Raw genomic sequence first — 27062 nt, 5'->3', positions numbered from 1 at the left:
CCCTAAGACAAAACCGGAAAAAAGAAGGGTTTAGCAACAGGGCAAGGGAAGTCAATAAGAGACTGAGACTCTCTCCTATTGGGGGAGATCTCAATATCCCACTGAGAGATCTCACAGAGTGAAGTTCAAGAAAGAGGAAGTGGTCAACTGTGATGAAAGTTGTTGAGAGGTTGAGTAAGATGCAGTCAGAAGAGTAAACATTAGATTTGGCAATGTGGGGATTGTTGGTAACCTGGACAAGCACAGTTTCAGTGTCATGGCAGGGCAGTTGTCAAGTGCAGCATGTGGAGAGAACAGGGTGGAGAAAACCCTTTCAAGAGGTTTTGCTCATGAGAGCAGGAAAATAGGACTGTGGCCGGAGGGGGATGTGGGATTAGGAATAGCTGGAAAGGGTGGATGGAAAACGCTAAGGTATGCTTTTATGTTAATGGCAATGATGCACTACAGAGGGAGAAACTGATGATGTACCCCAACGAGCATATAGTTAGGGAACACAAGCAGGCATGGGAGTCAAAGAAAAAGACAAGGCTTGGCTTCAGATGGAGCAGGGCCACCACAAGCACTGTAATACAATATAGGGTAGAAACTATGGGAGCAGAAAACGACGGCCTCTGCATTTGATGGTAAGAATTAGAGGAAGTTCCCTTCTCATAACTTATTTTCTCACTGAAGCATGAAGCAAAGTCATCAGCTGAGACTGAGGTGTTGTAGGTTTAAGGAGGAGGACAAGTTATGAAATGGTCATTTTGGAGAGTGGAAGAATGAACTTACTATGGAAATGTCACAGGACAGTCAGCTGTCCTTTGGAGAACTGTAGTCTGTTTAAACTAAGAGTAATAAGTTACAAACTTTTCTCTTGCCATGTATAACTGCTTTGGTTGCAGGAGAGGTGAAGTGTTGGGCTTTAACAAGAGTTACCAAGGGTATTAAAACAAATGTTATTAAAACAAAACATTTTTCCAACTGTTTTATTTCTGCTGTTGCCAAATACAGCTTATTCACTCACAATCTGCTGTTTGAAGGATGATCTCAGAAGGCTATCTCACTATTCTTGATAAATTAAAATGTTCTCAGCATGTTCCCTTTGATGTCCCTTTTTCAGCAGTGAGCAGAAAGGGGAAGAAACTGCTGGCAGTCCTTTAGAGTACTAGCATAATGCCAGGTGAAGCCATCTCAGCACCATCTTCTGGGATCACTGTTTTCCACGCGCGGTAAGCTTTGAAGTCCTGACACTGTGATATAATTTGGACATTTGTCTCTGCTGAACTCTGGTGTTGAAATCTAATCCACAATGTTGGAGACGGAGTCTGGTGGAAGGTGTTTGGGTTGGTGCACTCCTTGTGATAATGAGTGAGTTCTCAAGAGATCTGGTTGTTTAAAAGTGTGTGGCACCTCCTTCCTCTCACCCCTTGCCAGTGAGATACCTGCTCCCCCTTCTTCTGCCAGGATTAAAAGTTCCCCGAGGCACCCCTGCAAGAGCCGAGAAGATAATGGCACCATGTTTCCCATACAGCCTGCAAAATCATGGGCCAATTAAACCTCTCTTCTTTATAAAATTAATCAGTCTCAGGTATTTCTTTATAGTAACGCAAAAACAGCCTAACACACCTTGGGAGCTTTTCTCTTTAGATCCCTGTTGAGAACATGATTCCCCTCCATGCATGCATATACACATTCACTACATTTAAATTATGCACACGCATGTGGGTGTATATATTTATGTTAGGCCTATATATATATACACACACACACACATATATATATACAGCAGATCTATTATTAACTGCTGTAGGTTTCTTATCTTTTTTTTATAATAGGATTTAAATTCAACCAGCTTCAGCAAGAAAATCCAGGCTTACAAAATTTGCATTTAAAAAAAAATAGAAAGAGCTTAGCAAGGCCCTTAAGGGAATTAAAAGCTCTCCCTAACATCTGAAGAGATACCTATGCGTTCCCTGTAAAGCATCCTCCAACTGCCTATGTAACCAGTTACATTAAACACTAAAAGGTGCTTCCTAGACAAACATGCATGCTAGCATGTGAAGCCTCAAGAACAGTAAATAAATAAATACATAAATAAATAAAATAAATAGAAAAAAGGGTCAGGTGAGTTGCCCACATAGCATCAATCCATCCACATAAACCAAGGGTAAAATTCCTAACAATGTAATTTCACTATTCTAGTTTCTTTTGTTTGCTTGTTTTTTGAGAGAGAGTCTCACTCTGTCACCCAGGCTAGAGTACAGTGGCATGATCATAGTTCACTGCAGCCTCGAACTCCTGGGCTCAAGGGATCCTCTGCCCTTAGCCTTCCACATAGCTGGGACTACAGGTGTGCATTACCATGCCTGGTTAATTTATATATTCATTGTAGAGATGGGATCTCACTATGTTGCCCAGCCTGGTCTCAAACTCCTGGGCTGAAGCAATCCTCCTGCCTTTGTCTCCCAAAGTGCAGGATTGCAAGTGTGAGCCATTGCACCCAGCGCTTTTTTTTTTTTTTTTTTAAGTCTAGTTAATCAGTATGTTCCTGCCTAGCCCAGAAGCATAATGTGAGAAGACTTACTAAGTTTTGCAAAGTTGTCTTGAGTGGTTTAAAGAAAATTGTTCTATATTGTCACCATTATATAATACCCATTGTAATTTAAAAATAAGTTGTACATCCCAATGACACCATGCTTCTTAAAATAAAGAAGCCTGTTTTAGCCACATTATTCATAAAATCATTCCTTTCATAGTAGTTCCTCTTTCAGTTGTGCATAATTTTGCCTTACCTTTCCATTTGTGCACATTATTTTCTCATAACTATCTTTATCTTTTATATTACTCCTTTCTTTTTTAAACATGGACAGCTACACAGTCATTCTGTCTGTCCTCTAGTCTTATTACAAAGCACATTACACTCAGGAGGCTGAGGCAGGAGAATCACCCGAATCCGGGAGGCAGAGGTTGCAGTGAGCCGAGATTGCGGCACTGCACTCCAGCCTGGCGACAGAGCGAGACTCCGTCTCAAAAAAAAAAAAGCACATTACTTGATCCTTAAGTGTCAATAATGACCCCTATTACAGGGACAATGATGACAGGAGAGGGCAAAAGAGCAGATGCCCTTTTTCATGGTGATATACACCCTGAGGGATATGTACATGTTAGCACATGACAGAAGTAGCCGGTGAGGATTCTCCTCTCTGGGTTTTCAGAGGGAGCATGGCCCTGTCAACACTTAGATTTCAGACTTCTAGCCTCCAGAACTGCAAGACAATACATTTCTATTGTTTTGAGCCACTAGTTTGTGCTGTTTTGATACAGCAGCCCTAGGAAATGGATGTGGATTTCCCCCGTGTGTGTGGGCAGGGGCACCTATGATTTGCTTCCGGCCAAAATATGACAAAGATGATGGGTTGTCACTCCCATTATTACATTACATTTATAAGACTCAGTCTTGCTAGCACACTAATCCTATTGTCAGCTGTGAAGAAGCACGCTGCTATGAGTCCTACAGCCACAAGGAACTGAATTCTGCCAACATGTGGGATGAGAAGTGGTTCTTTCTCAAAGGCAGCCTTGAGAGACCCTAAGCAGGGGACCCAGTTAAGTTGTGCATAAATTTCTGATGCACAGAAATTGTGAGATAATGCATGTGTGCTGTTTTAAGCTGCTACATTTATAGTCATTTGTTACACAGCACAGAAAACTAATACAGTTGGACAGGAGCATAAGAGATGAGCTTTGCAATCTCTCTGGGCCTAGAAAATGTGGACAGCTGACTCTTATGGATGCTTTCCCAGATGCTTCTGAAACTGCCAGCACTGGGATTCTCTTACAATTCCCTTTTATCAGGCAGTTTCTTGTAACTCCTTCCTTAGCTCCTTAGGTATCCAGTGTTTACTTCCTGGATCTTGCTGCTAGGTCTTCCAAGGGCCTTACTGGCCAGGACCCAGGCGAACTCCATGGCACCCTCCTCCATAAGGCCCACATCCGGTTACCAGTCAACCCTCAAGTATCCTTTGGCCCACCCAACTGGAGGAATGCAGACAGTTCTCAATGTGGCACACTCTCCTCAGCCCATCCCTCTGCTTCAGATCTGCTGTACAACAGTACAAAACCTACATGCTGGGTCTCTTCAATAGCAGGATAACATGTCAAGCTCACCCAGAGTCCTGTTGAAGCCCACTCTCTTTTCACTGAGGGTGGCTGTTATTGCAGGTAATAGTTCACTCCCAAGGACCTCTTTATTAATCTTCTTCTCCGTATTCTGTGGACTTTCCTATCCTTAATCTGATACAAGGGCTGCAGACTCATGAAATTCCTTCATAAATTCTGTGCACGGGGGTTTGCCTCACAATCACTTTGGTCTGTGATACCTATTGTATTGGCAATTCCATCAGAATGGAGGCAGGAAAAGCACCATTTTAACACCCTGTTACATGTAGTATTCACAAGTCATAAAACAGTAGAATTTAATGAGTATAATTTAGTGCTAATATCACAATTTGTTTCTAGTTGACATTTAAAAAATTCAGTGATATTTACACTCTTAGACAATTGTCGAGACTTTGAACCCTATTTAAAAAAATGACTCAACACCCTCAAAAAATTTTATCTATATACTGCAAGCAGAAAAATAGAAAGAGACAGAAGCCAAGGAATTAAAGTGTGTTGCATTATATAAAAACTCTAATTATGGGTGCCAAAATGCAAAAGTGTTCTATTTAAAATACAAATGTTTATTCATTCATTTATTGGACAAACATTTACTGAGCACCTTCTAAGTGACAGACTGTTTTATTTAAACTTTTAAAACATTTAATTTTAATTTTACTTAGCCAGATAGCTTTAAAAAATGTATAAAAAATGCACTTCAGAGTAAGTCTTTAAAATAGCTATTACTTCAGAATTACCTGAAAAAGCATTGCTGTAATATCTAGACAGGGTTTGCATGATGTCTTTTGAGTGCTGGGTCCACGGTGCTATCTTTCTGTAGGTTTTCACACGATGAACAAGTTGAGAACCACCATACTGAAGGGATAGGGTATCACCATGATCTTCATAGAGTTCCTCAAATAACCTAAAAAAAGAAAAACTCGCATTAAAGAATTTCACCAAAATCAAAGCACAAGTTATTCACTTAGCCAAACTCCAAACAAGTCTTATACTTTAAAAATTCTTCTGAGCCTTTCAAGTTAGATTCTTCAACATCTTGAAAATAAATGCAATGCTAATATATTTTAGAGTGATATTCCAGTAAACACCAAAGCTATAGAAAACACTAAAATGGAAGCAGGGGCACCAAAAACATAACCCACCAAAGCCAGACCAGGCTGTTTCTAACCATACTTGTAAAGACTCCTAACTTTCTGCAGCCTGCCAGAGCAATTCACCTCCCATGACAGAATGTACTGTGCTCTCTGAATTGCCTTTGAAAAAAGAATATGCTCCTGTCACAGTGTCAGTCCATTCAAGCTGCTGCAACAAGACACCATAAACCGGGTGGCTTAGAAACAGCAAACATTTCTCACATTTCTGGAGGCTGGGAAGTATAAGATTAAGGAGCTGGTAGATGTGGTGTCTGGTGAGGGCCCATTTCCTAGATCACAGATGGTCTTCTCACTGTGTCCTCACATGATGGAAGAGGCTAGCTAGCTCTCTTCAGTCTTTTTTATAATAAGGACACGAGTCCCAGTCATGAGGGTTCCTCTCAGCTCTACTCATTTCCCAAAGGTCCCACCTCCTAATACCATCCCTTTGGGGGTGAGGATTTCAACATATGAACTTAGGGAAGACACAAACATTCAGATCACAGCAGACTAACAAATCATACGCTTTCTTAGATATGTACTTTTGAAACCTGTGTTTCTTCAAGTGTCTGTTAATATTTCCAGTGCAGTGATATCTGTTGGTGTGGCCATTTGTAAACTGATTACTTTCCTTAGCTAAGCCTTTATGACAATTTCCGATGACCACTATCAGCTATCATTAATTGTATTTTCAAAAAATAATGGACTGCCACAGATGCAATAGACAGTGAAGAAATAGTAATCCTTAATGAAGAATCAATCTTTTACACATCTCAGATTTTTAGTATGTATGAAGACACAGTACTTTTTTTGAAAATGCCATCTGGATTTGTTTTAAAACAACACCCACTAGTTTGTCTAAGCACTTTGAATTTATCTAAAGAATGTAGTGTTTATTCATAATTAACACAAGCAAAAACAACAACAAAAGAAAAACCCAAAGCCCAAACCATGGCAAGAATACACAAACTTTTAATAGAAATATTTATTCTAAGACACCAACATCCACTGCGGAAAGGACACCCTCTTCAACAAATGGGTTCTGGGAAAACTGGATATTCATATGCAGAAGAATGAAACTGAACCACTGTCTCTTGTCGTATACAAAAATCAACTCAAGACAGATTAAAGACTTAAACATAAGACCAAAAACTATAAAACTACTAGAAGAAAATATAAGAAAAACAGAATTAGTTTGAATAATGTTTTCTAGCAACACAATTTTTGAGAAGCTAAAAGTAGAAACACTTTCATTAAAAAAATCTTATTATTAACCAGGTTTGCCTTCCACTATTATCAGCATTCAAATAGCAAAAAATAAGACTTACCTAACTGCATCTGTATCAAACTGTAGATTAGGCTTGTCGATCAGTCCCAATGAATACAGCTGATAGGCCAGAGCACATTTTCCCACCATAAACTGTGCTGTGTTGGTGCGATCTAAACAGTCCACACAGTTGGTTCGAAGGATGCCAGTCTAAAGAGAAATACCTTAAGATTTTCAATCATTATTCCATCACCAAAGAACTTCCATACTACTTTAGATTTAAGAAGCAAAAAAAAAAAAAAAAAAAAAAAAAAAAAAGGTCTATGGGCAGGTGTTACTCTTGAACAAATATTATTCAATTTTATGTAAAGTCAAAATAATGAAGAACATGTTTACAGTTGCATAACGTTATATATGCTGCTCACTTACGTTGCTGGAACAGCATCATTAAATCTTCTGGCCTATATCTGAATTTACTTTGTTAGTTTAACAAAATAAAACAAATAGCTAACAACTTCCACATGTACCAATTAGCAAAATATGGGCTTTTTTCTGACATATCTCCTCATTATACAACCTAAATATTCAGTGGTTAGGACCATATCATTCTTAAAGCATAGTTAACATATATACTACATATGCTTGGTTTCTTTTCCAAAGCACTCTAATTTGTTCTTTTCATGTTCCTGTTTGCGTTTCTATTTCCAGGAATAAAATTTAATACACAGAAAAAATCCATAGGCCATATTATTTCATTTGCACATTTTTCTTTTTTTCTTTTTTTTTTTTTGAGACAGAGTCTTGCTCTGTCACCCAGGCTGGAGTGCAGTGGCACGATCTCGGCTCACTGCAACCTCTGTCTCCCAGATTCAAGTGATTCTCCTGCCTCAGCCTCCCGAGTAGCTGGGACTAGAGGTGCATTCCACCACGCCCGGATAATTTTTTGTATTTTCAGTAGAGACAGGGTTTGACCATGTTAGCCAGGATGGTTTCGATCTCCTGATCTTATGATCCACCTGCCTTGGCCTCCCAAAGTGTTGGGATTACAGGTGTGAGCCATCGCGCCCAGCCAGCTACACATTTTTCATAAGCATTAAAGACTAGAAGTAAGACTTTCAACAATCATTCTCAAATAATAATTCTGCATTAAATAAGATACAGGTCTCTACATGAATGCTTACAGAAAACGTACAGTATACAATGGATACAGATTCTGTTCATTATGAATATAATATTGTGTATACCTGCAGGCGACCAGTGGGAATCACACATCCTCCTAGTTCATTCCACCTATGTTTAAAAATAAACACTTTTTAAAAAGTTAATGGCAGAATAAATATTTATTTTCGGTACCAGCTCCTTGTTAAGAATCATGGAATTAAACTAATAGAGCTTTCAGCTCCTGAAAAATCAGCTGATCCTGCCTACTCTCATTTTTTCAGGTAAGTGAACATGCAAATGACTGAGGCGGACTGCTTACCACACTCTCCTCAAAGAGAGTCCAGGAAAGGGGCATTTTAATTTGCCCGAGTGCCCACTCTGGCATTTTTTGTTACCCATGCTCAACCAAAATCTCCCTTGCTTTCATTCAAACCCACTTCCTGTTGGGTCTCTACACACATGAGTAACAATCGTAGAGCATCTTTCTAATAAAATCTTCCAAGCCTTAGCCTTCCCAACTCAATATTACGATTTTCTACCTCCCCCAGCTTTTATTCATGGAGGCTTTGTTATATTTCTTTTTTTTTTTTTTTTTTTGAGACGGAGTCTCGCTCTGTCACCCAGGCTGGAGTGCAGTGGCCGGATCTCAGCTCACTGCAAGCTCCGCCTCCCGGGTTCCCGCCATTCTCCTGCCTCAGCCTCCCGAGTAGCTGGGACCACAGGCGCCGCCACCTCGCCCGGCTAATTTTTTGTGTTTTTAGTAGAGACGGGGTTTCGCCGTGTTAGCCAGGATGGTCTCAATCTCCTGACCTAGTGATCCGCCCGCCTCGGCCTCCCAAAGTGCTGGGATTACAGGCTTGAGCCACCGCGCCCGGCCCATGGAGGCTTTGTTATATTTCTTTGGTTCGTTTTGCAGATTTCCTTTTAGAGACTACTTATTTTCTCCATGTGCAATGAATACATAGGAATATGTTTTGTTATGAAATACTATAGATTATGTTAATATTTTAATTATTTAAAGAAGGTGCTGTGCAGAAAAGGGTTAACCTAATAAGCCTAACTGCTATCCTCAGAAAGTCCTGCTTATAAGGTTGACCCTTGGCCAATGTCTGGGAACTTAGATTTCAGGAGGGTTTCCACCATTCCCAGAACTGATAAGAGTGACTCACTGTGCTGAAATGGTTTGTAGAAATAATATGGTTTTTCCCGAATACCTTCTTTCCCTCTGGAAGTCAAGAATTTTGGCATATGCCAGGCAGAGGCTACCTATGTGACCAGCCTCCAGTAAAAAAATAAAGTCTCCAACATGCTTCCTTGGCTGGCAACATTTCCTCCATGCTTCACAACCTGTTTCTTGGGGGAATTAAGTGTGTTCTGTGTGACTCCACTGAGGAGAAGACTCTGGAAGCTTGTGCCTGGTTTCCTCTGGACTGTGCCCTTTTTGCTTTTTCCCTTTGTTAACGTCATTTTATATCCTTTCACCATAATAAATTATAGCCAGAATACAATAAGCTGAGTCCTTCAGTTATCCTAGTGAATTACTGAATCTGGGAGTGGTCTTGGGGGACCCCTGTCATGGGTGCCCTAAAATTCAAACAACAAACAAGTGCAAACAATGCAAACTATAACAAAGGGATTACTTCCAAAGACATTACACTAGTAGTTAGTTCTTTTCTGTTGTCTTATCATTGTAGTTAACTACATTAACTGAAAATAAAATGCCAGAAATACATAGTATTGGTTTCTTAAAAGATAAAGCATAAATCCTTGATCTGAAGAAGCTCCCAAAATAGTAATGAAAGATTTGTGAGCGAATAACCATAATACAATAATAAATACTATTTTTATAAAAATGTTAGTATGTAATCTATAAGAAAAAAAGTCTGTTTCTATTCAATACTGAAAAATAGAGTTCACTGTTGAAAATTTTACTTACAGAATTATTTTATGTAACATTTGTTCTATGCAGCAAGAGATACAGATCCCATGGCTTACATCTCAAGGTATGTAAGTAACCAACAAAGGAATTCCCATGCCCCAGTGAACAGTCAGTACTCAGTCATGTGAGCAGTGTGCCTCCCCCCAGGACAAAATTCATCCAATTTCCAAGTAGTACAAACTGCTCATATTCAGAATACCCATAAAAGCAAAAATTATGATTTATTATAAGTTTTAAAATACCATACATACTTTTCATCTGGCCGCAAAATGCTACAGTAGGAATCAGGGCGGTTTACAAAGAAACCTGTTTTCTTCACCACACTTTCTGCAATCACATTCAGTCGATCAAGAACATTACACAGCTTGCTGAGGAGAGGAGGAAGAATGAGAAAAGTGAGAAGAAGCCAAGTTTTAATATCTATTTATCCTTATATCTAAAGCCAGTAAAGTCTATAGCAATGATATTTAAGGATGTAATTTTTTAAATCTCTTGGCTGGTACTTGATAGAAACATGTAACAATGTCTAGAATACAATGTGTACTCAGTAACCAGCAACATTTGATGTGAAAGAGACACAAAGACCTGTAACTTAATATCAAATATTGGTGATCCTTAATCTTGGCATATAACATCCCTGCCTGAGCTTTCTCCAAAGCCTTTCACTCCTCAAGAGTTGTCAAGTCAAAATACATTCATAAAATGGCTGTGAAAAGAGCACCGTGCACAGTGCAGGTGGCAGAGAAGAAAAAACTGGAAAATAATATGAATGGCAGCTGGGTGCAGTGGCTCAGGCCTATAATCCCAGCACTTTGGGAGGCCAATGCAGGTGGATCACTTAAGGTCAGGAGTTTGAGACCAGCCTGGCCAACATGGTGAAACTCTGCCTCCACTAAAAATACAAAAAATTAGCTGGGCGTGGTGGCAGGCGCCTGTAGTCCTAGCTACTCAGGAGGCAGGAGAATGGCGTGAACCCGGGAGGTGGAGCTTGCAGTGAGCTGAGATTGTGCCACTGCACTCCAGCCTGGGAAACAGAGCGAGACTCTGTCTCAAAAAACAAAAACAAAAACAAAAACAAAATTAGCCAGGCACGGTGGTGCATGACTGTAGTCCCAGCTACTCAGAAGGCTGAGGCAGGCGAATCACTTGAACCCAGGAGGCAGAGTCTGCAATAAGCTGAGATCGTACCACTGCACTCCAGCCTGGACGACAGAGCAAGGCTATGTTTAAAAAATAATAAAAAAATAATATGAATGGCAACAACTTGTAACCAAACTGATACTCTGGGAAAGGGTGTGTGTATCTAACTGTATAAAATGATTTAGAAAAAAGTACAATAAGTACAAAACGATATAGTAACATTTAAAAAAGTAAGACCTTAAGTAAACCTAGAGCTTGTACGATTGTGCAGTAAGTGAACAAAAAGACAATGCAAGATTTAACAAAAGTAAGTTCCTTAGAAGAGATGAGTTTTGAATCAGATCTTGAAAGATAAGAGAGGTGGGAAAGCATTCCAGGGAGGGTGAAGAATAGGAATGGAGGCTTAGGATAGGACTTTGGCTGCTACATTTGTGGCAGAGCATGAAGATTCAGTTTTCTGGAAGAGAACAGCCCTTGGGATAAATAAAAAGTGATCACATTCTGAAGCCAACCAGATGATGAGGCTTTGACACTACACTAGGGAGTCTGGATCTACTATATACAGTCAGGAATTACCACAGGTTCATCCACGAGTGACATCTGAGAAAGTGTTAAAATAGTGAGACAGATGATACAGAAAAAAGTAAAACTAATGCCTTCAAGGAATAGTGGTAGAAATGTTCTGAAACGACTAGATATTTCAAACAAGTTGCGAATGGTATCCACAATAGGCAAAATAAATAGATAGATAGATAGATAGATAGATAGATAGATAGATAGATAGATAGATAGATAGATAGATAGATAGACAGACAGACAGACAGACAGACAGACAGATAGATAGATAGATAGATAGATAGATAGATAGATAGATAGATAGATAGATAGATGGATGAAATTAAAAAAAAAAGTTTGGTTAGTTTATTGATGTACTCAAAACAGCCCCTCAACAGGTTCATGAAAGAAATTAACAGGGTAAAATTTACTTTACCATAGAGGTCAGCTTTCTGTTGTTTCTCATTATAAGAAAAGCAAACAATCATAGCCAGGCAGAAGAGTATCATTCACCTTTTGGTATACTTGGCCATGTCCCAGGGAATATAAACAATAGTGTGCTCAGGAGGCAGAAACTGGTTGAGATAGGTCACAGCAGCCACAAGTTCTTCACTCAGAATTCTTTCATGCTTTCTTTTCTCTCGTTCCTTCATCAAAAATTAAACATTTTCAGTGTTTCAATTCCCTTAAATCAGAAGAACAGGCTCAACATGTTTACTTTTAAGCTAAGACAAAAAATCCAAGTCTTAAATATACTAAAATGAAACCTAGCTACAATAATCAGAAATAATAAAAACACAAAGAAATAAATGCTCCATTGCATTAAAGTGAACAGATAATGAGCTTTAAAGATTCAAGGAGAACAGGTTTCTTCCTGGTACCCTCCCTGCATCCTGAGAAACCCAGCTTACCCCCCATGGGCCATGGCCCACACACTCCACACCCAGCTCTGACAGAGGAGATCCCTCCCAAGGACCAGAAAAAGGGAGCCCCCAACTTTAGCCAGCTGAAGGTCAGAAAGAAATCAACTGGTCTGGATGAACAATTCCTAAACTAGCACAGCAGAAAGCAGCTCCACAGCCTTCACAGGACTTCATAAAGTAGACTTGCAAATACTCTGTGGGATAACCAAGACAGGTATTTCTTTTTCTTTTTACACTGTGGTTGAATGAATTGAGGTTGAGAGGACTCATGGAACTAAACCTTGGTTTCTGCCTCCTTGCCTGGGGTATCTCTTTAGTTAGGCACTGCACTGCCTCTCATTCAAGACAAGCTAGTACTTTATTGTACAGCTCTGTGGTTGGAGTGCTGACTCTGTCACTCACTAGCCATGTGGCCTTCAGCAATGTTCTCAATTTCCCTACACCTCCATTTTTTTCATCTATAAAATGGGGTAACAACAGTATCTTCCTCACAACATTAATGTGAGACATAAATGAGATAGAGCATTGTGAGCTTGTTTTGTTTTGTTTTGTTTTACTTTAAGTTCTGGGATACATGTGCAGAATGTGCAGGTTTGTTACATAGGTATACACGTGCCATGGTGGTTTGTTGTATCCATCAGCCTGATATCTACATTAGGTATTTTTCCTAATGCTAACCCTCCTCTAGCCCCCAATCCCCTGATAGGCCCCGGTGTGTGCTGTTTCCCTCTCTGTGTCCATGTGTTCTTATTGTTCAGTTCCCACTTATGAGTGAGAACATGCAGTGTTTGGTTTTCTGTTCCTGTGTTAGTTTGCTGAGAGTGATGGTTTCCAGCTTCATCCATGTCCCTGCCAAGGACATGAACTCATCCTTTTTTATGGCTGCATAGTATTCCACAGTGTGTATGTGACACGTTTTCTTTATCCAGTCTATCACTGATGGGCATTTGGGTTGGCTTCAAGTCTTTGCTATTGTGAATAGTGTTGCAATAAACATATATATGCATGTGTCTTTATAGTGGAATGATTTATAATCCTTTGGGTATATACCCAGTAATGGGATTGCTGAGTCAAATGGTATTTCTGGTTCTAGATCCTTGAGAAATCACCACAATGTCTTCCACAATGGTTGAACTAATTTACACTCCCACCAACAGTGTAAAAGCATTCCTACTTCACATTCTCTCCAGCATCAGTTGTTTCCTGACTTTTAAATGATCGCCATTCTAATTGGCATGAGATGGTGATGGTATCTCATTGTGGTTTTGAGTTGCATTTCTCTAATGATCAGTGATGATAAGCCTTTTTACATATGTTTGTTGGCTGCACATAAATGTCTTCTTTTGAGAAGTGTCTGTTCATATCCTTCACCTACTTTTTGATGAGTTTTTTTTTTTTCTTGTAAATTTAAGTTCCTTGTAGATTCTGGATACTAGCCCTTTGTGAGATGGATAGATTGCAACTATTTTCTCCCATTCTGTAGGTTGCCTGTTCACTCTGATGATAGTTTTTTGTTGTTGTTGTTGTTTTTTACTGTGCAGAAGCTCTTTAGTTTAATTAGATCCCATTTGTCCATTTTAGCTTTTGTTGCCATTGCTTTTGGTGTTTTAGTCATGAAGCTTTGCCCATGCCTATGTCCCAAATGGTATTGCCTAGGTTTCCTTCTAGGGCTTTTATGGTTTTAGTTCTTAAATTTAAGTGTTTAATCCATCTGGAGTTAATTTTTTGTTTAAGGTATAAAGAAAGGGTCCAGTTTCAGTTTTCAGCATATGGCTAGCCAGTTTTCCCAGCACCATTTATTAAATAGGGAATCCTTTCCCCATTGCTTGTTTTTGTCAGGTTTGTCAAAGATCAGATGTGTAGATGTGTGGTGTTATTGCTGAGGCCTCCATTCTGTTCCATTGGTCTATATATCTGTTTTGGTACCAGTACCATGCTGTTTTGGTTACTGTAGCCTTGTAGTATAGTTTGAAGTCAGGTAGCATGATGCCTCCAGCTTTGTTCTTTTTGCTTAAGATTGTTTGGCTATACAGGCTCTTTTTTGGTTCCATATGAAATTTAAAGTAGTTTTTTCTAATTCTGTGAAGAAAGTCAATGGTAGCTTGATGGGGACAGCACTGAACCTATAAATTCCTTTGGGCAGTATGGCCATTTTCACAATATCGATTCTTCCTATCAATTAACATGGAATGTTTTTCTATCTGTTTGTGTCCTCTCCTATTTCCTTGGGCAGTGGTTTGTAGTTCTCCTTGAAGAGGTCCTTCACATCCCTTGTAAATTGTATTTTTAGGTATTTTATTCTCTTTGTAGCAATTTTGAACGGGAGTTCATTCATCATTTGGCTCTCTGTTTGCCTATTATTGGTGTATAGGAATGCTTGTGATTTTTGCACATTGATTTTTTATCCTGAGACTTTGCTGAAGTTGCTTATCAGCTTAAGGAGTTTTTGGGCTGAGACTATGGAGTTTTCTAAATATATAATCATGTCCTCTGCAAACAGAGACAATTTGACTTCCTATCTTCCTATTTGAATACCTTTTATTTCTTTCTCTTGCCTGATTTCTCTGGCCAGAACTTCCAATACTATATTGAATAGGAGTGGTGAGAGGGGGCATCCTTGTCTTGTGCCGATTTTCAAAGAGAATGCTTCCAGCTTTTGCCCATTCAGTATGATATAGGCTGTGGGTTTGTTATAAATAGCTCTTATTATTTTGAGATATGTTCCATCAGCACCTAACTGAGAGTTTTTAGCATGAATGGGTGTTGAATTTTATCGCAGGCCTTTTCTGCATCTACTGAGGTAATCATGTGGTTTTTGTCATTGGTTCTGTTTATGAGACGGATTACGTTTATTGATTTGCATATGTTAAACCAGCCTTGCACCCCAGGGATGAAGCCGACTTGGTGGCAGCAGAGCAAACAAATTCAAAAGCTAGCAGAAGACAAGAAATAACTAAGATCAGAGCAGAACTGAAGGAGATAGAGACATGAAAAACCCTTCAAAAAATCAGTGAATCCAGGAGTTGCTTCTTTTTTTTTTTTTTGAAAAGACTAACAAAATAGATAGACCACTAGCCACATTAATAAAGAAAAAAAGAGAGAAGAATCAAATAGACACACAATAAAAAATGTTAAAGAGAGATCATCACTGATCCCACAGAAATACAAACTATCATCAGGGAATACTTAAAACGTCTCTATGCAAATAAACTAGAAAATCCAGAAGAAATGGATAAATCCCTGGACACATACACCCTCCCAAGACTAAACCAGGAAGAGGTCGAATCTCTGAATAAATCAATAACAAGTTCTGAAATTGAGGCAATAATTAATAGCCTACCAACCAAAGAAAACCCAGTACCAGACAGATTCACAGCTAAATTCTACCAGAGGTACAAAGAGGAGCTGGTATCATTCCTTCTGAAACTATTCCAAACATTAGAAAAAGAGGGACTCCTCCCTAACTCATTTTATGAGGCCAGCATCATCTTGACACCAAAACCTGGCAGGGACACAACAAAAAAGAAAATTTCAGGCCAATATCCCTGATGAACATTGAGGTGAAAATCCTCAATAAAATACTGGCAAACCAAATCCAGCAGCAGAGCATGGCGAGTTTCTATAGAACAGCTGGCATATAGGAAGTACCCTATAAAAATTTGCCATTTTCATTATTACCCCCATCAAGCCTTCACTTAGAAACAAAGAAAAACAATTAATTCTACAATAGTGAGACTGAAATGGTGTTAAGGCACTATTGTTGGCATCAAAATTAGACTGCTGTTTTCAATCATGGAGATTACTTTTCAATTGCTATGAATTTAATTAGATAACTACTGTAGAAACAAAAAGGGGTAGCTATTGGGCACAGCTGAATACATCAAATGAAATAATTAGATAAGAATTAAGAACAGTGTTAAATTTTAGGATGAAAATAAATTTTGCTTATTTATATATATGAGAAATTTATATATCTGAAATTTTTCTCAAAAGCGTTTAAAATCAACTAGGGAAACAAAATCTTCTTGAAATGCTTATATCAAATCTGACATTTTGTGGGATGGAGAGGAAATGTTTGAGCAACCTTCGTTCATCTCTGTATGAAGAATCTGCTGTATGCATTCTCTGTCCATAGAGGATTAGTGTTAGTGGGTTGTTAGTCAACCTCTTTAGAGCCACAGACCCCTAACAAGTAAAGGAAAACTTTACATACACAAGCGATTTTGCATATCATTTTTTTTTCTTTCTTTTTTTATAAAGAGACAGGGTCTCACTCTGTCACCCAGGCTGGAATGCAGTGGTGCAATCATAGCTCACTGCATCCTGGAACTTCTGGACTCAAGTGATCCTCCCACTTCAGCCTCCAAGTAGCTGGGACTACAGGTGTGCATCATGCCCAACTAATTGAAAAACAATTTTTTTGTAGAGACTGGGTCTCCTAGGCTGCCCAGGCTGCTCTCAGACTCCTGGTCTTGTGCAAGCCTCCCGCCTCAGTTTCCCAAGTCACTGGGATTATAGGCATGAGCACCACATCCAACTGCATATCATTTCAAAAGATTCCAAGATCCCCCTAACAGCCATGCATGGCCCACAGATTAAAAACCTCTGATGTACAGTTATACTTGATCGTAGGTTGGCCTCCTGTTGATACAGTAGCAGCACTGAAGGCACACGGATTGCTGCAAACTGTCTTTCAACCAGTGCCTCAAACTTTCACAAATGGGAAGAAGTTCACAACACAGGGTAAAAGAAAAATGAAATCACAAAAAGCATTTCACTTTATTATCTTCTTCATATGGTGGTAGAATAAAGAATGAGTATCCCCTAGGTATCATTCTATACACACATGTATTCTTTGGCTCTTTAATCACAATTAATAAGGTCTTCTACCAAGTGACCTGAATAAACATCTTCTTTAATCCTATGAATAAAACTAGTGCTATAAACAACAAAATACTTTCCTATTCCATGAAACAGCAACTTAATCTCCAAACACTTTCTGTAGCTAACTTCTAGTCATTGTCAGGATTTTTACTGCAGTGGAACAATAAACAAGTACAATTTTAAAATCCACTGACCGATCTTTAAATATTCAAAAAAATAAAAGTACATGTGAGATACCTGGCAAAGAATACATTATAATCACATGTATATGATAGTATTTTTTGAGTGTGCACAATTAATAGAGAATTATTTCAAGCATTGTAGACCTGAACCTCCATTTAATGACAGCTTTTCAACCACACTATACGAACTCTGTAAAACATGAACTTATTTTATCTTATTTTATTATTGAGGCAGGGTCGTGCTCTGACTAAATCCACTAATTTAAATCTAGGTTTCTAATCCAGTAACACTTTATAATTTAATACTTTAGCAATAATTTATTTCCATACTAACAATATCTTATTTTCTATACATTTACTGGAAAAGTGTCCATGAGTATTTTCACTAGAGTTTTTATATTTTAAATTTTCACTTATGTATATACTATAACTATTGTTTAATATTAGACTGAGTTTAGAGATTATCCACCTTATATTATTCTGAGTTGATATGGAGAGAGACGTGAATATGAAACTTCTGAATTAATATGAACAAATGTCTAGAAAATGATTATTTAACACCTGAATGATTTATTTTACAAAGTCAATCCCTAGTGCGATGCAATTACAAAGAGCAACACAGGAAGAAATGAAGCTGACTGCCTCACTGTTTCACTCTTCTCCCCTAGCTGCCAGTTTGGGGACATATTCCTCCATACTCTTGATTTAAAACACACACACACACACACACACACACACACACACACACACACACCCTTTGAGCCCATGCATGTATTTATACAGTCCTCTCCTGGGAACTGTCTCTTCCCCACCCAAAGCTTTGCCTCCCTCCTGGGTGATATGGTTTGGCTGTGTCCCCACCCAAATCTCATCTTGAATTGTAGCTCCCATAATTCCCACGTGTTGTGGGAGGGGCCTGGTGGGAGACTACTGAATCATGGGGGTGGTCTCCCCCATACTGTTCTTATGGTAGTGAGTAAGTCTCACGAGGGCTGATAATTTTATAAGGGGTTTCTCTTTTTGCTTGGTTTTCATTCTTTCTTGTCTGCCACCATGTAACATGTCTCTTTTGCTTTCTGATATGATTGTGAGGCCTCCCCAGCCACAGGGAACTGTAAATCCATTAAACTCCCTTTTCTTTATAAATTACCCAGGCTCAGGTATGTCTTTATCAGTAGCGTGAAAACAGACTAATACACTGGGTGACTTTCAGTTTCTCCACCTCCTTTTCCACTTTATTTGTTTGTTTGTTTTTTGAGACGGAGTCTCGCTCTGTCGCCCAGGCTGGAGTGCAGTGGCGCGATCTCGGCTCACTGCAAGCTCCGCCTCCTGGGTTTACCATTCTCCTGCCTCAGCCTCCTGAGTAGCTGGGACTACAGGTGCCCGCCACCGCGCCCGGCTAATTTTTTGTATTTTTAGTAGAGACGGGGTTTCACCGTGGTCTCGATCTCCTGACCTTGTGATCCGCCCGCCTCGGCCTCCCAAAGTGCTGGGATTACAGGCGTGAGCCACCGCGCCCGGCCTCCTTTTCCACTTTAAATCCCCATTCCCACTCTCACAACTTAGACCAATTCATTATCACAGGCTGCTCTTTCTTCAACATTTCTTATTCGTGACCTCTTTTATTTCCACATTGCTTGCTTTAAATACCCCACCTCATGAGGACCACAATCCACTGACATCTCCACTTTCTCCAGCAGCCCTGTTCTTTTAGCCCTGTCCTTATTTGGCTCAGATTTCATGTTCCACTTCAATCACAATATTGTCAAAATCCTGTCTTTTTATGTCACACCTGTCTGATGAAACTAAATAAACCCAATTATTATTTTACCTGTGCTTACACTCATTCACAAGCCTGCTGGAAGAAGGCAGGCAATAGTAAAATGATTCCATTTAAGAAATCATGATTACCAACTTGAAATTGGCTCTTGGTACTTCCTGCAGGTTTCTAGTCAACTTACCCTCTTATGTACACAAGACTTAAACCTTCTCCACTCCCTTCAAACCTCCACTCTCAGCATGATCATTCCTCCTACCTTAAGGAGAAATTAAAGCCATCAGAATGGAATGTGCATGCTCACAAATACACACATGCCCGAACCCTTACTAGTCTCTGTCTCTTCATTAAAATAATTGCAGTCAGGCGCCATGGTTCATGACTGTAATCCCAGCACTTTTGGGAGACTGAGGTGGGAGAATTACTTAAGGCCAGGAGTTCAAGGTTGCAGTGAGCTACGATCTTGCCACTGCACTCCAGCCTAGGTGACAGAGCATGACCCTGTCTCAAAAATAAAATAATAATTCTACCACGTATGCTTCAGATTTCATCATTTCCTACTTTCTTAAGTACATGAAATCACGGATCATTCCTTTTCCCTCCTGTGTCAGACAACTCTCCCTTTCAAATGTATCCTCCCCATAGGCTTTTAAACGTATCGGTATGATCTCTTTTAAAAAATAAAAATGCCATCTTTTACTGGGTACTCCTATTGGGGGAAGAGTAAATACTTACTGCTCCCACTTTCTCACTGTTATCCCACACTCGGTCCACTTCAATCAGTGCCCTCCATGATGCTAACACTAACGGACAATTTTTCCATCCTCATCTTACTTGAGCCCTCAGCATTTGATGCTGCTGATCATTCACTTCCTTCATTGTGAAACATGCTTTCTCTTGGTATTCCTAACACAGCACTTCCTGGTTTTCTTCCCACTCCTCTGGCTGTTTTTTTCTCTGACTTCTTTGGAGATTCAGCCACTCTAACTGGGCGTTCAGAGCTGGAGATCCCCCAAGATGAGGTTTGAGGTTTTTCCTTCTTACTTTATACTCTCCACATGGGCATCTCATCCATGCCCATGCCTTCAAATGTCACTTGTAAACAGAGTTACAAAAATCACATCTGGGCCCAGACCTCTCCTCTGAGCTCCTGAACCATGCCCTGAACTGTTACCTCCGTTTAGAGGACTCAAGCATACCTCAAACCTCACTCAGTATATCCAAGCTACACCCATGATCTTCCTCCAACAAACCCAGTCAGTGTTCTGTATTTCAGTGAATGGCATCACCATTCACCCACCTGAGTAAGCCAGAAAACTGGGAATTGAGTCTGACATCCCCTGTCCCCTCATTTCAAATCCAGCACATCACCAAGTCTACTGACTGTCCACTTCTCTACATCTCCACCACACCACCCTGGTTTAAGGCATAATCACCTCTTTTCTGGACAATTGTAACAGCCTCCTATCTGGTCTTCCAGCATTGACGTTAGCCTTGTACTGATCCATTTGTTTTCTATGTTGAGGTCACAGTAATCTTTTCAAAACATAAATATGACAAGGATCCTCTCAACCATGCAAGATTCTTAATGACCTTCCATTACTCTCAGGAAGAAGGTCAGGCTCATTAATACAGCCTACAATACCCTGCATGGTCTGGCCATAACCATCTCTTTAGCCTCATCTCACAACAAGCATGTTGTCCTCACCCTCTGGGCCCCAACCACAGAGAACCCCCTTTTCTTCCTCCAACCCACCACACTTCCTCCTGTCCTAGGGACTCTGTGCATGCTGTGCTCTGAGTTGAAGACCATTCTCTTTCCCATTGACCTGGTTAATGCCTCTTCCTTCAGGCTGATGCTAACTCATCCTGTTCTCAGGAAAGACTTCTCTCCATTATAAGCTCTTATTGCACCATTTGCCTTGTACTGGTGCCTCTGCATTACCTCACCATCTCCTACAACACGCTGTTAGCTCGAGGTAGGAGTTGTATATGGAACTGCCTTGGCACATAGGAAACTCTCAAAAATACTTGGTAAATGACTGACTATAAGGTGTGAGAAAGGGACCCAGTTTCAGTTTTCTGCATATGGCTAGCCAGTTTTCCCAGCACCATTTATTAAATAGGGAATCCTTTTCCCATTGCTTGTTTTTGTCAGGTTTGTCAAAGATCAGATGGTTGCAGATGTGTGGTGTTATTGCTGAGGCCTCTGTTCTGTTCCATTGGTCTATATCTCTGTTTTGGTACCAGTAACATGCTGTTTTGGTTACTGTAGCCTTGTAGTATGGTTTGAAGTCAGGTAGCATGACGTCTCCAGCTTTGTTCTTTTTGCGTAGGATTATCTTGGCTACATGGGCTCTTTTTTGGTTCCATACGAAATTTAAAGTAGTTTTTTCTAATTCTGTGAAGAAAGTCAATGGTAGCTTGATGGGGATGGCATTGAATCTATAAATTACTTCCTTACACCTTACACAAAAATTAAGTCGATGAATTAAAGATTTAAATGTAAGACCTAATACCATAAAAACCCTAGAAGAAAACGTAGGCAATACCATTCAGGACATAGGCATGGGCAAAGACTTCATGACTAAAACACCAAAAGCAACGGCAACAAAAGCCAAAATTGACAAACGGGATCTAATTAAACTAAAGAGTTTCTGCACAGTAAAAGAAACTAACATCAGAGTGAACAAGCAACCTACAGAATGGGAGAACATTGTAGAATCTCTCCATCTCACAAAGGTCTAATATCCAGAATCTACAAGGAACCTAAATTTACAAGAAAAAAACAACCCCATCAAAAAGTAGGCGAAGGATATGAACAGACACTTCTCAAAAGAAGACATTAATATGTGGCCAACAAACATACGAAAAAAGGCTCATCATCACTGGTCATTAGAGAAATGCAAATCAAAAAAACCACAATGAGATACCATCTCATGCCAGTTAGAATGGCGATCATTTAAAAGTCAGGAAAGAAGATGCTAGAGAGGATGTGGAAAAATAGGAACGCTTTTACACTGTTGGTGAGAGTGTAAATTAGTTCAACCATTTTGGAAGACAGCGTGGCAATTCCTCAAGGATCAAGAACCAGAAATACCATTTGATCCAGCAATCCCATTACTGGGTATATACCCAAAGGATTATAAATCATTCCACTATAAAGACACATGCACATATATGTTTATTGCAGCACTATTCACAATAGCAAATACTTGGAACCAACCCAAATACCCATCAACGATAGGCTGGATAAAGAAAATGTGGCACATATACAACATGGAATACTATGCAGCCATAAAAAAGGATGAGTTCATGTCCTTTGCAGGGACATGGATGAAGCTGGAAACCATCATTCTCAGTAAACTAACACAGGAACAGGAAATCAAAAACTGCATGTTCTCACTCATAAGTGGGAACTGAACAATGAGAACACATGGACACAGGGAGGGGAACATCACACACTGGGGCCTGTCAGGGGGTGGGGGGATAGGGGAAGGATAGCATTAGGAGAAACACCTAATATAGATGAAGGGTTAATGGGTGCAGCAAACCACCACAGCACATGTATACCTATGTAACAAACCTGCACGTTCTGCACATGTATCCGAGAACTTAAAGTATAATAAAAAATAAATAAATAAAAATTAATGACTCACTAAATGGACACAGGGTCACAGGCTTCCTTGGTTTTTTTAGTAAATTCATTTACATTTATTAACCAACCTCTCAGAATAACCTCAGACAGTACTAGATGCTTGGGCACCACCACGAGCACATGATGTAACAACGCCCTTGCTTTTCATACTCTCAGGGTCTTCTTGGCTTCTGACCGAGAGTCTTTCAATTCACTTGGCTGCCACAGATGCAGATAAAACTTATTGTGTGATCTCCCTGCCTCCTATTCTCAGCCTTTGACCTGTATGCCCATTCATATAGATAGATACGCTGACTAGTCCATGTACTCTGCCAAGAAAGCAGGGAACTATGAGGCTAATACCACCTTGTCTGGGCTTCTCACAAGCCCACCTGATCCCTGAGAAACAACAGTACCCTAGTTTATGAATCTAGCCTTTTGATCCTATTATTATAAATTAATTTGCCCAGGGGAGCTTATGGATTTTCAAGGGAGCTGACTGTAAAGTTGAGGCTGTGATAGTTTGATTTTCATGCTTCTTTCTCCAGGTTGTCTTGGGAACTAAGGCAGAAGTTTCACCTACATCTAATTCACACAAGGAAATCAGGACACAATGATTTCCTGATATACTGAATCACTCTACTCCCTTAGAGAAATACTACTGGTTTTTTTCAGCCATGCAGAGAAGAAGCCACATGGAATCTGAGGCCAAAGAAAAGTGACTCAGCTCAGACACAGTGAGCTGTCCCAGCATAATAATCTGCACGTCTCTCCACTAGGGAGAGGGAAAGCACGGCTTGTTAACCCCCACTGTGTTGAGGAAGAGGCTTCCCAGAGTGTCTGAATCTCATAACCAAACAGATGAGCACATCATACCTTCACCAAATTCAAGATGATGATGGGAGAGCCAAACCTCTGAAACATCTGGTCAAAGTGAAGGGCAGCCACATGTGCAAATGGATCTGCCTGATCCACTAAGAAGGAAAAAAGATGAAAAAGCACCTGAATGAAAATTGCAAAGCAAAAATAAAAGAAGCATAGGGTTGTTTTTTTTAAAGAAATGGAATTTGACTAATCTTTCAATAGCTTCACTTCCCAGATCCTTCTTAAGGTGCTCACTAGACACTTATTCATCATGTATTTATTACATTTGAATGATTCTTACATTTCTGAAGCAAAATAAAAATAATTTACTAACAGTCAAAATTAAATATAAATTTATTACGTAAGAAAAACAGAAATTCCTCTTCTAAATTAACTACCTTCCAGGACTAAAACCTCGTGAAAACCTAAGTATTTATGAGGTTTCTGCGACAACAGTTCACTATCTCTAAATGTAAGGACAGGAGTTATTATTAAAAACATGGCTCCACACACATGTAATAGGTGGTTTAGGCATCATAGTTGAAATGTCCTGAGACCAGTATAAGGGCACAGATCCTCTAACTTGTACGTAAGAAGAATAACTTCCTGCAGTGAAAGACATCACAGAAGCATCGCAAAGTATTTGTTCAGTCTCCACTTCATTTGCAACATCACCCTGAAAAGAAAGGTGCATTGAAAAATACATTATGTTCTTAGAAATGTTTAATGAAATAACTTTCAATGAAGTTATAATTCCTATTCTTTGAAAGTTTTGAGAGGTAAACATTGATCAATATTCAATATGCACATTAGAAAAGCAAAACCATTAAAATATAATAAAGAAGGCAATTAAAAGTAGCAGAGAATAGACTAGGAAAAAACCAAATTAATCTCTAATAATATAAGTCGGATAGGACACAGCTGGTTTAAATAAATGCGAGAGAGGGAAAGAAACGACAATTACACGAAATTACACAGGAGGTAAGGAAGACTAGAAGAATATCAAAATTCAATTCTGACGACCAAAATGACATAAAAGAACAAAAGAGTGAGATTCATATAATGCCTGATGGACAAAAGGAAAAAATAGGGTTTTGAGGTACTTATAGAAGTATATAAGGACATAATAAAGAATAATTTTAGAGGCAGTAATAACATGTCTGATTATCCTTTGAATATTCAAAAGTAAATAATATAGTTGCAAAATCCTGATATTTTAAAGCATCAGCTGTAACAATTTTCATTGTTGATATAATTTTAAGAACAATGTTGCTATTTTAAGCCAGGATCAAAATCCAATGCCTCACTCAATCTGTCTACCGAATCACACATCCACTCAAGACTCAAGTTGTCTATTGCAAACAGAGACGGAGCACTCAAAGGAGAGAACACGGCTGATGGAAGGATGGCTGCATTTTTGCTGTTGTTATTTTCTAACGGTGAACAGAAAAAGGAGTCTGGGCAAAAAAGACGAAGAGGGCAAAGGTTTCCCGTACCTTGCTCCACTTCATCTTCTTATCAAGAATTGACTTCCCGTGATGAGTGCTGCCTTCTACTTGGGTGGAGGTGCTTTGCTATTTTTGTCTCTACATTAAACATGTACCACATATTATAGAAATGGCTCACCCTCCACAACATTAGACATTTTATAATTCCTCAAAGCACTGCATAACTCTAAGATGGCTGACTTTTCAGAACATCTGTTTATTAGTCATACTTCTCACATGTTTCAGATGCACTGGAGTATTAATTATTGTCAGCCCCCCACATCCATGGGTTCCCTCCACAGTCAACCAATCTCAGATAGAAAATGTGGTTAGGCCTACAACGGTTGCATCTGAACTGAACACGTGCAGACCTTTTTTACTGTCGTTATTCCCTTAACGATATAGTAATAGAACTATTTGCATAGCATTTACATCATATTAGATATTAGAAGTAATCTAGAGATGACTTAAAGTATACAGATGAGTGTACATAGGTTATATGCAAACACTAGGCCATATTATATAAGAGACTTCAGCATTTGTGGATTTTGGATGGGAAGGGGGTTCCTAGAACCAATCCCTTGTTGATACCAAATGGCAACTGTATTCTCCTGATAACATCCCAAACTAAGAAATTTCATGTTTTAAAATTTCACTGTGCTTCTACATCAGCAAAGCTGATACCAAACTTTAAAGTTCAGTGAAGATACTGTTTGTCATCTTACCTCACAGTTTGCACCTCTTTTAAGAAAACGGGTGCCAGCAAATTTACTTGATCTTCTAGCTATTAGAGTGACATACACTGGTCGTCCATAGATCAACAGCTCTTAGAAAGCAAGTTAAGGTTGTTTAGCATTCATGACTGTCACATAAGACCAATAGAGTCATTATACCTTACATACACATTTAGATACAGCTAGTCCAATGGCTTAAAGAACACCAAAAGCTCCACCCAAGAATGGAACAGCACTGGATCTAATGGTTTCTTCAGAATTGCAGTTCAGCTACAAAGGGAAGGCAATATCCAACCTAACTAAGGAGTGCTTTCCATAAATTTCAGAGGAAATGGTAAGCAGGTGTACGGTTACTGGTCAAGGGAAGCCCTATGGCTAAGTAAAGGATATAAACAAGTAATGTAAACAGCTAATCCTTCTGATATGCTTTGGCTCTGTGCCCCCGGCCAAATCTCATTTTGAATTGTAATCCCCATGTGTCAGGGAAGAGTCTGGTGGAAGGTGATTGCATCATGGAGGCAGACTTCCCCCTTGCTGTTTTTGTGATAGTGAGTTCTCACAAGATCTGGTTGTTTGCAAGTGTGTGGCACTTCCCCCTTCACTTGCTCTCTCCCCTGCTCTGCCATTGTGAAGATGTGCGTGCTTCTCCTTCACTTTCCACCATGATTGTAAGTTTCCTGAGGCCTCCCAGTCAGGCTTCCTATTAAGCCTACACTCAATTAAACCTCTTTTCTTCATAAATTACCCAGTTTCAGGTAGTTCTTCATAGCTGTGTGAGAATGGACTAATACACCTCCCTTAGTCTTCCAAGATCATACACCTCTCAGAGAGAACATGTGCCATCTAATAGGTTGTTTAAATTATGAGTAATATGTAACACTGAGGATATAACTGAGTATAAGACTCTAAAAGCAGTCAAAATTTGTCACCTACCTGCAAATCCTGAACACTGAATAATTTATTGTGAACTGCTTAACCAAGATACAGCTTATTAGTTATGTCACCTTACTTAACTTTCTGAGCCAAGTCTCATCTTCTATAAAATGGAGTAACAATAAAGTAACCAAAGTTGGTCAGGAGGACTAGGTGAAATAATGTGTGTACAACTAGTGCCTGGTCTGTAGTATTCAGAAGCTACTGTTATCAAAAGCTACTCTATCTCATATAGACTTCCAGAATTCATTAAATGCTTGATAACCAGGAGACTAGATTCATTGT

General features: G+C 39.4%; 1 protein-coding gene across 7 annotated transcripts in view; it reads right to left on the bottom strand.

Annotated features, from left to right (window-relative positions):
* FIG4 (FIG4 phosphoinositide 5-phosphatase) overlaps positions 1-27062 on the bottom strand; it is a 128808-nt gene that overhangs the window by 53209 nt on the left and 48537 nt on the right. For 3 of the 7 annotated variants that reach the window (XM_074036862.1, XM_005551566.4, XM_074036863.1), the window contains 8 exons: positions 25836-25936; positions 24137-24299; positions 23636-23733; positions 11870-12003; positions 9913-10029; positions 7806-7851; positions 6623-6771; positions 4899-5065 (listed from right to left, as the gene is read on the bottom strand). In XM_074036862.1, the coding sequence (XP_073892963.1) occupies positions 4899-5065; positions 6623-6771; positions 7806-7851; positions 9913-10029; positions 11870-12003; positions 23636-23733; positions 24137-24299; positions 25836-25936 (975 nt within the window). Of the gene's footprint in view, positions 1-954; positions 1471-4149; positions 4418-4898; positions 5066-6622; positions 6772-7805; positions 7852-9912; positions 10030-11869; positions 12004-23635; positions 23734-24136; positions 24300-25835; positions 25937-27062 lie in introns of those variants that run through there. The other 4 variants (XM_074036866.1, XM_074036864.1, XR_012433346.1 and 1 more) reach the window with 3 other exon arrangements.

This window comes from Macaca fascicularis, chromosome 4 (genome assembly GCF_037993035.2).
Source record: "Macaca fascicularis isolate 582-1 chromosome 4, T2T-MFA8v1.1".
Classification (NCBI taxonomy): domain Eukaryota; kingdom Metazoa; phylum Chordata; class Mammalia; order Primates; family Cercopithecidae; genus Macaca; species Macaca fascicularis.
This window is presented reverse-complemented; position numbering and strand designations above follow the sequence as displayed.